At 34.5% G+C, this 13,237-nt stretch overlaps 1 protein-coding gene across 1 annotated transcript; it reads left to right on the top strand.

Moving 5' to 3' along the window:
* The first annotated feature begins 7,004 nt into the window (after window positions 1-7,004).
* Window positions 7,005-12,833, top strand: foxf1 (forkhead box F1). The gene is made up of 2 exons (XM_077248156.1): window positions 7,005-8,218; window positions 11,637-12,833. Exons 1-2 carry the CDS (start codon window positions 7,237-7,239, stop codon window positions 11,798-11,800), a joined length of 1,146 nt encoding a protein of 381 aa, XP_077104271.1. The 5' UTR covers window positions 7,005-7,236; the 3' UTR covers window positions 11,801-12,833.
* Window positions 12,834-13,237: the final 404 nt, after the last annotated feature.

The following is a 13,237-nucleotide window of genomic DNA, read 5'->3' as shown; positions in this document are numbered from 1 at the left end:
TCGCTGGGCAGACGTGACGTGAACAGTCTCTCGCTGGGCAGACGTGACGTGAACAGTCTCTCGCTGGGCAGACGTGACGTGAACAGTCTCTCGCTGGGCAAACGGAGCTTGAACAGTCCCTGGCATGGCCCCTCTTCTCCGCTGAGTCCTCATTAGGTCGGATCGTTATGTCACGGAACAGGTAAGGGAAAAAATGTGAGGACTCAAGTGCAGGAGAAATTATATTTATTTACAAAAGAAAACATAAACACAAAACAAAACCCACAAGGGGGAAAACATAACTAATACATATAAAACAAAAACAGAACATGAAACTTAAAGGAGGATCACAGGGAACAGGAAACATTAGACAACGATCCGACAAAGACTGCAAACAAGAGGAGACTTAAGAAGGGAACAAATCAAGAGGGGACTTAAGAAGGGAACAAATCAAGAGGGGACAGGTGGAAGAACTCAAACAATAATCAGGTAACGAGGGGGAGGGATCAGACAAGGACAAGAGCACATGGCCCACAATAACAAAACACCCATGTGCAACACAAGACAGGACAGGCATGTGACACCTGCAGCAGTGATAAGGTAAAGCTAAGAGTGGTCCAGACCAACCTTCCCAACGTATGACTTACAGAAGGTATACTTAACTAAGAACGCTTCGGGAAACACGTAGCCTATTAACGATAAGGTACAGCTTAAGGTGTAACTTAAGAAAGATGTAGCGTTAAGAAGGTTTCGGGAAACCCAGCCCAAGTCATTGTATATTTTACAGTGAAAAACGTGACACTTTACATTTGATGTATTTTCGTTTAAATAACTGTTTCTTGGTTTTCTTATCAGTTATGTACATTAGGGTTTTATGTTAAATCTAATTGTTGTTAAATTAATGTTTATTGCTTTACTTTAGTATCATGTGTGTTACCATGATGGTGTTTTGTGTCTGTGTGTGTTTGTGTAATGGCACTGTGCTCCTTTTATATTTTAGTATTTACTTTCTAAGCTTGTGGAAAAGCTGCTTGTGATAAGCTTTGATTCATCATGTGATTTTCTCATCACCACCTTTTTTTGGTGGTTGTCAGTGCATTACAAAGGCACAACACAAATATTGGTACTTCAATAGGTTGGTATATTAACATTATATCAGTTAATGAAATACAATTTTACTGTAAATTTAAGTTAAATTTGAAAAACCTAAAATGTTGCTACCATATTTTTTACAGTAAATTTCTGGCAACCACAGCTGCTTTTTTATGGTAAATGTTACAGTGTAAAAAAAAACTTATTTTATGTTTTATAATGCATGTTAGAAAGGGGTAAACACATCCATTCAAGACTTTATGGTTGCAAAGTAAATAAAGGAAACTTATTGTCACTATTGCACTAATTAAAGAGCAATTTTTGTTCTAATTCAACCATTCATATTATTTCTTCAATTAAAACTGCCAATAATCAAATAAACATTAAAAAAAATCAAGACCATTTTTCTTAGACTATCACTATATTTGTTCTAACAAAAATATTGCACTCAGCATTTTGTTTTGCACTGCATTTGCATTGCAATTTTTATATTAATAAAATTAATCATTTAAATTAATAAAATAATTAATACATTTTATATTTATATTTGTATATATGTTCAGTGTTTTTATGTAAACACTCAATATTTTATTTATAAGCTATTAATAATAATGCTATTATATATTCAACTAATGGAACTCTCTTCTGGTCATATTGTTAAAACTCAGAATAATATTGGTTTTAAAAAACAAATATATGATTTTTTTATGCTAGCTTATATTAGTAGATAGAGCATATCATGTGTGTATGTGTGTATGTAGATGTATGTGTATGTTTATGTACATATGTATATATGTGTGTGTACGTGTACATATATGTATATCTATATATTTGTATTCCATGAGAATGTGTTGCTTTTAGTGTATGATTGTGCATTGGTTGTGTATATTTTGTAATATGTTAATCTGTGCATTGATTGCGTAGTGCGTTTTATTCGTGTTATGTATTTTGTGTGGACCCCAGGAAGAGTATCAGCTAATGGGGATCCTAATAAATCAAATCAAAACCTCCTTTAATAAGAAACAAAATTCACAAGGAGCCAAGCCAAACTTCGCAATTTTAAGTAAACTTTATGTACATCTATGGTGTAAAGGCTGTATTTTTAAATGCATTCATTGTATATTAAGTTGCCAGTCGTTTTTTAGGATGCATTGCAGTGTTCTTTGAGGTTTTTATGACTTTGTGAAACTTGTCACATAATCATCACTGCTGTCTTTCAGGCCTGCCAAACCCTAAACACAACAACCCACTGACAACATTATAAATTAAATAAACTAGAGATCAGACTATTATGCGCGAGGAGGGTTCACTAAATTAAATACCAAACGGCTAAAACATCCAGAATTAAAAATGTTCCTACGAAAAACAAACGAATTTATTGACTCGTCTATTATTAATAAGATGATACTTTCACTCTATTGTTTAGACAAAACTGTAAAATGTATTTAATTGACTTTAATTGAATAATATTATTAAATTATTATTATAAACATTTAATAATGTGTGTGTGTGTGTGTGTGTGTGTGTGTGTGTGTGTGTGTGTGTGTGTGTGTGTGTGTGTGTGTGTGTGTGTGTGTGTGTGTGTGTGTGTGTAGCCGATCATCTTCTCTCTTCAGTCACTTTTAAAGATTGCCTTTCAAATATCAAAGCTCCATTACTTGTGACCGTCCAAAAAAACTGTCGGACTCTGTAGGCTACTATTTTCCCATATCCAACACATCATTATCCTATAATAATATTTTATATGCAATCACATATACCTTAGCAACTTAAACTTGTTTTACATATAAAATTAATTAAATTACATATTCCACTGGTGTATATACGTTGTCAGAAAATGTGTATCGTGTTTATTGCCTCTTTATAATGAAACGCTTATTGTATTCTTCGTTTGTAAATTGCTTTGGATTAAAGAGTCTGCTAAATTAAAAAAAATATGGCCTAGAAAATGATTTATAAAAAAACGTGTTTAAGATGTTGTAAGCATATTGCGTCTAGGCTAGTTGTGCTCGGCGTCAATTGTTTTATTTGAGATAACGCAATGAAACATGTTAAATTGTGCGGACAAATGTTTGGCCATTCTATCATACAAAGAACGTGTGCAAAAACAAGAGAAAACCAGCAAAATATGAATAACTGATGGTCTATTATTAAGTAAAATTAATATAATATTAATAACGTATAGTCAGTGTATGTTTTTTCCTGTGAGCTTTTTGCTTTTCTTTGCATTATTAGGATGTTGTGTAGCCTACTATAGCGACACACTTCAAACCTGTAGATGCTATCTTTCCCTCGAATGCTCCGATCAGCCGTTGACATGTTTGTCAAAAGCCATATGCCATGATTGCGCTGATTACAGCTCAAATCTGCACCTAAAATCAATTGTGTGTGTGTGTGTGTGTGTGTGTGTGTGTGTGTGTGTGTGTGTGTGTGTGTGTGTGTGTGTGTGTGTGATCCCATCCTTTCCCATTCACATAAACAACATTTCAGCAAAAATATACGCACCCACCTAAGGACCCTCGAAGTGATGCGTGAAACAAACACTCAACTACTAGACTAATCTATAACGTAATAATAGTAAAAATGAAAAACATAAATGAAAAAGAAAACATTTATAAGCACGGCATCTAGTTATTTTCGAACTAAACATTAGGCCTACATTAAAAAAAATCACATATACTGTAGCCTAATGTTGATTAAAAAAAATCGTGGCAGCCAATAACAATATATTTACATTGGCCTATATAAGATTATGTCTACAGCTTGTTTTTAGTGTTAAAAAAAGTACAATACAAACATATCATTTTAACGTAGGAGAAATATTGGTTAGAAATTTGAAATTATAAGGAAATATTGTATTGTAATATTGTCCGAACTTACATTAAAAATTAAAACATTATAGACTGTCAGACAGACAGTTTCTTTTTCAGGAATATCAACAAGCCTAATTAATTTTCTTTCTTTCTTCTTCTTTTTTTTTTTTTGCAGAAAGAAAGGTTGCACAAGAAATTTGCTTTAAACCACCTACATAGTATAATAATTATACAAATAGTCTAAAAGTAGTAGCTTAAAAATATTTTTCAGGGCACTAAAATATATAACTACAACAATATTACTTTCCTTAAGTGCGATTGTGGAGGAGGTGTCACACGGCAGTGAACTTGTGGAACCCTTGATTGATCCGTCTGTCACGCTTTCAAACAATTCATGTCCAGTTAAGTGAACCTTTAGAGTTCACCGTGCACCAGAATTAGCTATCTGTTTCCCTACAAGAAAAGTTAAAAATAGCCGCCATACGGCTGTCTTTGAATCTGAATTTAAGTAATTTCCTCAATAAACGTATAGGCTGAATAAAGACCACATTTCAATGTTTCATTACAGGTGTGTAACTGTGGTTATATCCATACACCCTTTTGTAGACATGAGATATTTAATTTTAATTGTTCCAATTTTATCATTAATGAGATCTAGCTATATAGGCTAACGTGACTTTTAGGTACTTAGCGATTCAGACAGCAACATGAAAATTAACATTAAAAGAGAAGCAAAGCAGTGACTTATTTATGCGTTTATTAGATGTGTTTTTGTACTTTTTAAACATGCGTAACTGTATACGTTTTCCTGTAAAAAGTATTCTCTAAAATTTAACAATCAATATTGCGAACCGTGCTTTACAGCTATGACGCCAGTGTTCTAATGATGAATTTGTGCAAAACTGAGTTATGTCATGCTAACGTGACTAGTCGAACAATGTGGCTTTCCTCTTTTTAAGTGGCCATGAATTTCAAACGGGCAATGTGTCAAATATTTTATTGGAAGACGTCATGGAAAATGTGAACACTGAGACAAGACAACGAATTAGTCTATTAACTATTAAAGTTATTAATAATAATATTGATGTTGTTGCTATCGTTGTTGTTCATTATAATCATACTACTGCTAATAATTATAATAGCAACAACAATAATACTAACAACAACAACAACAACAACAACAACAACAACAACAACAACAACAACAACAACTATATTTGACTTAAATTAGGTTTTCAACAATGTATCCATTTTTATCAGCTCGGTTATTGGAAGTGTTTGAGCGAGCTAAAAAAAACACCCCGGCTACTGTTTGTTTGCACATACCGAGAGAGTGAAATCCTAGGCTGCTGCATCAATCACACATGAGTTTGAGATGACGTTGAAGAACTTTTGCATACTTTACTACACAAATCGATGAATAATAATAATAATAATAATAATAAAAGCTATTCTAAACATTTTGAGGATGTATTTTCTGTGGATACTGGATTTTTAAGGGGTAATGTGAGATGAACATGGGACATCAGTGGAGTAGCGTTAAAACTAAAGGCCATTAACAAATGAGCACATTAACCTTAATTAAATGCAGAGGGCGAGACCAAACTGGGTGGTCCATAGCACTTGATAAATGTACGGGCCCCTTGCAAGCCTTAAAACAATACTTCTATCAATGTGCATTCCTGCATTGAGCAGCACCATGGTCTAAAACCTTCAGGGTATTAGCTGATAACGGAGATACTCCTGGATGATGATAGCTTGCATCTATATGTCAATAAAAATATATTCATTTTAATTTTTTTTAGATTAGTCAATCATTTTAATTATTCTATTACATTTGAAAGTTCTGTGCAAGTTGCAAGTTAGATATCGTATCTTATAGCCTATTAATCTATGTGCACTTCACTCTCAAAGCATGAATGTTGCATAGAGATCCCCAGTAGCTAACTTCGATATAGATATAGACCCGGGAGAGAGCAAATAACCAAGATTTCTGGAAATAAAGAAAGAAAGAAAGAAAGAAAGAAAGAAAGAAAGAAAGAAAGAAAGAAAGAAAGAAAGAAAGCATTTCTGCAGCAATAGTCCTGATTAACTGTTACATTATTATATGCATTACATGACGCATGTTTTACTCGCGTGTCCAAAACATTCACAATTAGACAATAATCATATGTCAGTCGATTGATTTGACTTCAGCAAAGCAAAAACTCACGCGGTGAATAGGCCTGAGTGAATATAGATGTGTCGTGTGAACTTGCCTTGATTAAGTGACACATCTTGACTGCAGTCTTCAAACGAGTATTCATGAACCCGATACGACCCCAAAACCTCCATTCTTCACTTCTCAATCAGCTCAGAAATCTTTAAATGTACGTGTAAAACTCAAAATGGTGACGTGGCTTTCTGGGTTAGCTGCACTAGAGAAGCTTTTTGCTTGATATTTGATTTAAAGAATCTCAGGGAAAAATGTTTACATTGTGCAGTATAAACATCCTCCTTGTGTTCCTGCCTATCTGAGAGAGAGAGAGAGAGAGAGAGAGAGAGAGAGAGAGAGAGAGAGAGAGAGAGAGAGAGAGAGAGAGAGAGAGAGAGAGAGAGAGAGAGAGAAAATACACTTGCTTTTCATTAAATTAATGATTTAAAAATGGTGTTATTTCTTGTAATAAAAAACAATTTCGTATACGCCTTTTTGCAGCTTCTAAACTTCCCCAAAATCCGCTTTAATTTTTTATCTATTAATATGCGAATGCTTTAAAGTACAAAGTAATTCAAGTATCAAACACATTAATTAATTAATTAATCATATATAGGCTACATCATTAATATGATCAAAAATACCCAAAGTGCAGTGATCATCCAGCTGTATTGTGCTATTAAAAGTTGAATTTATTATTAATTTAAAATAATTTTGTATTGTTCGAAATAAAGTCTCGATACTAATGTGGACTGAATATGCTATTTTATTTTACAATAAATAAGACTATAAACGCGCTTTATTTAATAGTGTTCTAGTTGTGCAGATGTTGGTGAAGCCCACCCCAGCAGAGCTGACAGTGGGAGGGACTCTGGGCGGCCCCTGAGCGACTCTGACTCAAGAGCCTGAGAGGAGCTGATGGAAACAGATAAGTAAAAGCCCGACTACATACTGGAAGAACAAGAAGACAGGATCTGAGGCAGAAACAATCTATTTTCCCTGCAGTATCCAGTTTTACGTGGGTAGTATTACTAGGGTAGTGCGCAATTACGCATAACCTGAGAAAGAAGAGATCATTCCAGCATTGCATTCCGTTGTTAATGAAAGCAGCGTAAAATCGCAGTCTTTTTAACGTGGATTTTGACGTGTGCGTGAAGAATGACGGCTGAGGTCCAGCAGCCCTCCGTGCAGACCCCTGCTCACAGTAGCCCCATGTCGGAGAAACCACACGGACAGACGCCTGTGATGGAGACCTCCTCTTCCTCCTCCAGCAACAAAACTAAAAAGACGAACGCTGGAATTCGTCGTCCTGAAAAGCCCCCGTACTCTTACATCGCTCTGATTGTCATGGCCATCCAGAGCTCTCCAACCAAACGACTCACTCTGAGCGAAATTTATCAGTTCCTACAGAGCCGCTTCCCGTTTTTCAGAGGCTCATATCAAGGCTGGAAAAATTCGGTGCGTCACAATCTGTCTCTGAACGAGTGCTTTATCAAGCTGCCCAAGGGTCTGGGCAGACCCGGTAAGGGCCACTACTGGACAATCGACCCAGCCAGTGAGTTCATGTTCGAGGAGGGATCTTTCCGTAGGAGGCCGCGGGGATTTAGGCGCAAATGTCAGGCGCTTAAACCTTCCATGTACAGCATGATGAACGGGCTGGGGTTCAATCACATACCCGAGTCCTATAACTTTCAGGGGGGCGGCGGGGGCCTGTCTTGTCCTCCAAACAGTTTATCTTTGGAGAGTGGGATTGGGATGATGAATGGACATTTGGCCAGCAATATGGAAGGAATGGGCTTGGCAGGACACTCCATGTCCCATCTATCAGCGAATAGTGGACATTCCTACATGGGCAGTTGCACGGGATCCTCAGGGAGTGAGTACCCCCACCACGACAACTCCGCATCGCCGCTTCTCGCCAGCGGGGGAGTGATGGAGCAGCATGCGGTGTATTCTAGCACAGCCTCGGCCTGGCCTCCAGCGCCCCCGGCCTCTCTAAATAACGGGGCGTCTTACATTAAACAGCAGCCGCTCTCTCCGTGTAACCCGGGAGCCAATCCACTGCAGCCCAGTTTACCCACACACTCTCTGGAACAGTCCTACCTGCACCAGAACGGCCATGGCACCACCGACCTTCAAGGTAATTTTTTCAAGATGATATGAACCCGACGGACATATTTAACAGAAATATTATATCTCGTTATATGCATTTATTTTAATAAATAGGTGAGAGATATTAATGAATCATTTTAAAACAACACAACTGAAGCAAATGTATTGCCAACAGTCCAGCTGAAGTTATGCCACATGACGACACAAACATTTGTACAATTATGCTTTATTCAATTAATGTGCTGTTCAATTTTTTCACCAATGCTCGTGTATTTTGTCGAGAAACTGGTGAATACAGAATCGCTGCATTTAATTCGCGTAACATGTGAACAGTAATGCAAAGAGTGATCAAAATGTATCTTTAGCAAAACATTAAAAAGTGAATCCATGGCTTTGTTTTCTTGATCATTTGGTCAGTCTTTAGTAAGCTTCTAGCTCACATTTTGACATAAGTCTGCACATGCATAATTAGAAGTGATTTCAGCTGTAATCTCTAGTGGGGCAAGAGCAAGAAGAGCCCCGCAGCAATGTGTCTGTGGGGAATCCCGTGCAAGCAGTCGTTTTAAAATGATCCCACCCAGATCTTAAGACTTTCAGGTCTCTTCCAGGTCTCTCACTGCACTCCAATGCATTATCAGAAAAAAACGTAATATAATCAAAAGCTATAAAACAATTAAAAAAAACATATGACGCTTAAAAATGTGTTGACAGGCCAACGGGTTAGGTGACGATTGTTAATACATTTAATTTATAAAAAAACAACATTATATAATACTTAAAAGATCATTATTATGTATGTCTACATTAATGTAGCTAGAAATATAATTAAAATAATTATGTTTCTAATTATATAAATATAATAATTATATAAATAATACATAATTAAATTATATAAATTAAATTATATAAATAATTTATATATAATTATATAAATAATTTCCAAACTCAAGTCTGTCCTGTCTTACAATGATCTGGAAAAAAGTCATCCATGCCTTCATAACCTCCCGCCTAGGCTATTGTAATTCTCTTTACTTTGGTCTCCCTTTAACTCTGGTGGCGCGGCTTCAGATGGTTCAAAATGCAGCGGCTAGGCTGCTCACAAACACAAAAAAACGCGAACACATTACACCTGTCGTATCCTCCTTGCACTGGCTTCCAGTCCAGTCTAGGATACAATTTAAAATACTGTTGATGGTTTTTAAATCTCTTCACGCCCTGGCCCCCAGCTACATAACATATATCATTCATCCTTAAGTAGCTCCTAGGTCCCTCAGATCCTCCAGGTCCCACGGTCCCGGCTTAAGCAAAAAGGTGACAGAGCCGGGGGGGGGGGGGGGGGGGCGCTATATAGGCCTAATTTGTTAAAGTTAAAGTTATTATGGAAAGTAATATTATATTACTTTATATAGTAATTATTATATTTATTATATTATATTATGTTATATTCATGTAGCTGTTATAGTCATTTTCCATCTTAGAAGACCTCCAATAAATGTATATAACATTTTCTCTCTCTCTCGATCCTCTAGATAAACGAAGGTCGACAAATACCCGGTGTTTGATTCAGTGAACAGTCGCTAAATCTACAAACAAACAAAAATGTGGATTGGAGTTTGATATACTTCACGATTAGACAATTTTACAAGATACAGAAATATTTTCCCATTGAATGAACGACTGAATGTCACAGGCGATTGTGTAACTCATAAAAAATTTTGATCATTTATGTTGTAGCAGTAGGCTAGTAGTAACAGTAACAATTTAGGGTTTAAGATGTCAAGAACACTACAACAACATTAGCCAAGTTTATATATATATATATATATATATATATATATGGGTGATTCTGCAACTACGGGCACTTTTGACTATCCCAATTTAAAAAAAATCAACCTCCATGAATTTAAATTTTAACCATCACAGTCTGTAATACATATAAACATTTACACAAAATAGAATGTAGTCGTTAAGATTTTAATCTGGAACATGTTTATTTTTTTTCATGTATATGTTTTTCGGGTCATCTTCTTAAAAAGTGTCCTTACCGCAACGTTACAATAACGTTAATTTTTTACATTTTTCTTTAGTATTTTCTATAAAAAAAATTATATATTTAAATAGCTTTTTCAAATTTGATGCAATTTTGTAGATACTGATATAAAAAAATTATATACAAAATAGGGAATTTCATGTTTTTTTCTATGCCATGTAAAAAATGTACAGTAACCTTAGATGTCAATTGTTTCCATACACACAAAAGATAACATATTTAACTTTTTATGACAGATGTTGCAATTTCAATGTGTTAATCATCTCAGCTTAAGTGTAAAAATACTTTTTTGCAAATGAAAATGTAAAAAAATTCCACAGCAGTGCTGCGGTAATGACATCTTGTGTCGGTAAGGACACGATGTTAAAATCTAGGGTTAAAAAATGGCATGTTTATATATATACTAATATATATACTAATATATACTTCAGTATTAATAATATACAGAATATTTGTAATTTAATATACAGTAAACCTTGAATTTGTCTCTACCGCAACACAAGGTCTTTACCGCAACACCTACATTTGCTGCGGTAAAGACATATTGCGGAAATGACATTTTTCCTAATATTTTAGCTAATTGGCAGCTAGCAAGGCCTACCACATTAGTTTTGACTCTTAGCATCTTAATATACATGCATTTAACAGTAATATACATTTATTTTTAAAATGTAGTTAAAAATACACAATTATTAAGCTGAATGGTAAGGACGCACAATAAATACTAACTAATACTAATATTAGTAAATAAATACTAAGCAGAAAAGATGATGTTTACCTTATTTTTTTGGTATCTTGTGAGTGAGATAGTGTGGTGGCCCAGTCTGTCAGCAATGTGCTCAAGTGATAATTTCTGTTTAAATAGAAACTAGACTTGTTTGTGTTCGATAAAATTTCATAACAAAAGCTTTTTTTCATTGTTGCGGTAGGGACTCAAAAGTGTGGGACAGGCACATTTAGTTAAAAAAATCATAAAAATTATCAATTAATAATACAAAGATTTTTAAGATACTGTAAATGAATCTGTATATTAAACAATTCCATTTGAAATAATGTCAAATTGTAATTAAATTAGCTTATTTTATGTATCTCAACATTGAGACCACAGGTGTGGGACATTAACAAAAATGGTGTTTTGAGCTATAAATGCTTCATAATATTATATTTAATCACATTAATCAGTAATTATATTTTTTGTCAATGTGTGTAATGGCACTGTGAATATATTTATGAAACATCAAATGACAAATTTTAACATAAATCTAAAATTTCACTGCTGGGACTTAAAAGTGCCCGTAGTTGCAGAATCACCCATATATATATATATATATATATATATATATATATATATATATATATAAACTTGGCTAATGTGCCATATTTTGTGTCCCCGCAGGTATACCGCGCTACCATTCCCAATCTCCCAGCATGTGTGACAGGAAAGAATTTGTCTTCTCTTTTAACGCCATGACCTCTTCATCGATGCATTCACCAGGGACCAGCTCGTACTACCACCATCAGCAGGTCTCATATCAGGACATCAAACCCTGTGTGATGTGACAGCATTATTAAAAAGAAGACTTAATGCAACGACGACCAACAGAGTAAACTGACCCAAATTAACCATGGAGTGGTCTATAAGTGCCTTTTTTGGAAAGAGACATGGAATTAGGAATTGCCGTTTATTAGGCTACTAATCAGAACTTGGCCATATAAACGCATTGTTAGAAAATTACAAACTCAAAGGAGCACTTGGAAAAACCTTCAGCTTCAGATATCTGCGAATCATAAGATCGAGTACAAAAAAGCCACAGCATCTCGTTTCCAACAGCTCGGTACTAACTCTGCTGGCGGATGACTAGCCTACCACACTCGGAGATGCAAAGATGAGTGAAACGCTCCAATGTTGATATATTGTTTTTAAAGACGAGTTTGTATTGTTTGGATAAACGTTTTCCTACAATCATTTTCATTTCGCTTAAAATGGTGAAAACCATAAGCACGCGAAATGGAGGCACTTTTAAAACCTAATGCGCAACTTATTTATTCTGTTAAAATGTTTAATTTTAGGCTACAATTATAGCCACAGTAGGCTATTGACCGCTTTATTGGCAATATTTGCCCAATGTAACATTAAGGTTAAATATAAGCACTGTTAGTTATTTTGATTGTTTATTTAGTTGTACATACCTATATTGACACGTCTTATTTCTCAAGCACTGTATAAACTGTACATGGTGTAAGACACATCTTTTAGTAGGATTTTTTTGTCCCTTTTCAATGAATTTAAATATTAGTTTATGTAATCCTTCAGTTCAATTGAAAATTAAAGTAATGGCATAGAGTTTGCAATATCTGTTTAAAATTTGACTTTTCTAAACAAGATATATCATGTTTTGTGAATTTAAATGTTGAATTCTATAGATTTGTGGACTAAATTTCTGCGTTATTCACCGAACCAGAAATTAAGCTTATTGAATGTAGAATTTAAAGACGCGAATTTAAAAATAATGCGAAATAACTACAATAATAATGTTTACATTTTAGTACCAGCAATAACAACAATAATAAACGACAGTTATTATTTTGTGCCACATTCTTCATTATTGATTTTATTCCTGGAGAGAAAAGTTGACCGCATAAACCTTACACACATAAATATAAGCTATTTTTAAGACGATATGGTTCACTAATATAGATTAAAATTAAATATTATTCAACTTTTTTCAGTGAATCCATTTTCTTTTAATATAATCCGCTAATGGGTAAGACGCAAAGAATTAAATTAATAGAACAATGTTGTCTGGTTGGAATTGAAAAACCTGAAGTGTCACTGCAAAGATATTCCATAAAAAGAACAATATTCCTATTATACAGAAAAAATAATATAAAAGCAAGTTAGCAAAATTACTTAATTTTCAATACAGAATAATACTATTTCATTAAATGACTTTATGACTATATTTGTATATATATATATATATATATATATATATA

This window comes from Siphateles boraxobius, unplaced genomic scaffold (assembly GCF_051911475.1).
Source record: "Siphateles boraxobius isolate OS27281-9 unplaced genomic scaffold, OSU_SipBor_1 30, whole genome shotgun sequence".
Taxonomy (NCBI): Eukaryota; Metazoa; Chordata; class Actinopteri; order Cypriniformes; family Leuciscidae; genus Siphateles; species Siphateles boraxobius.
This window is presented reverse-complemented; position numbering and strand designations above follow the sequence as displayed.

Bases quoted from the DNA above. Each gene is read 5' to 3' on its own strand.
- foxf1 (XM_077248156.1), top strand. From the start codon at position 7,237: ATGACGGCTGAGGTCCAGCAGCCCTCCGTGCAGACCCCTGCTCACAGT. The intron at 8,219-11,636 runs GTAATTTTTTCA...GTGTCCCCGCAG, and splicing joins TGGCACCACCGACCTTCAAG to GTATACCGCGCTACCATTCC.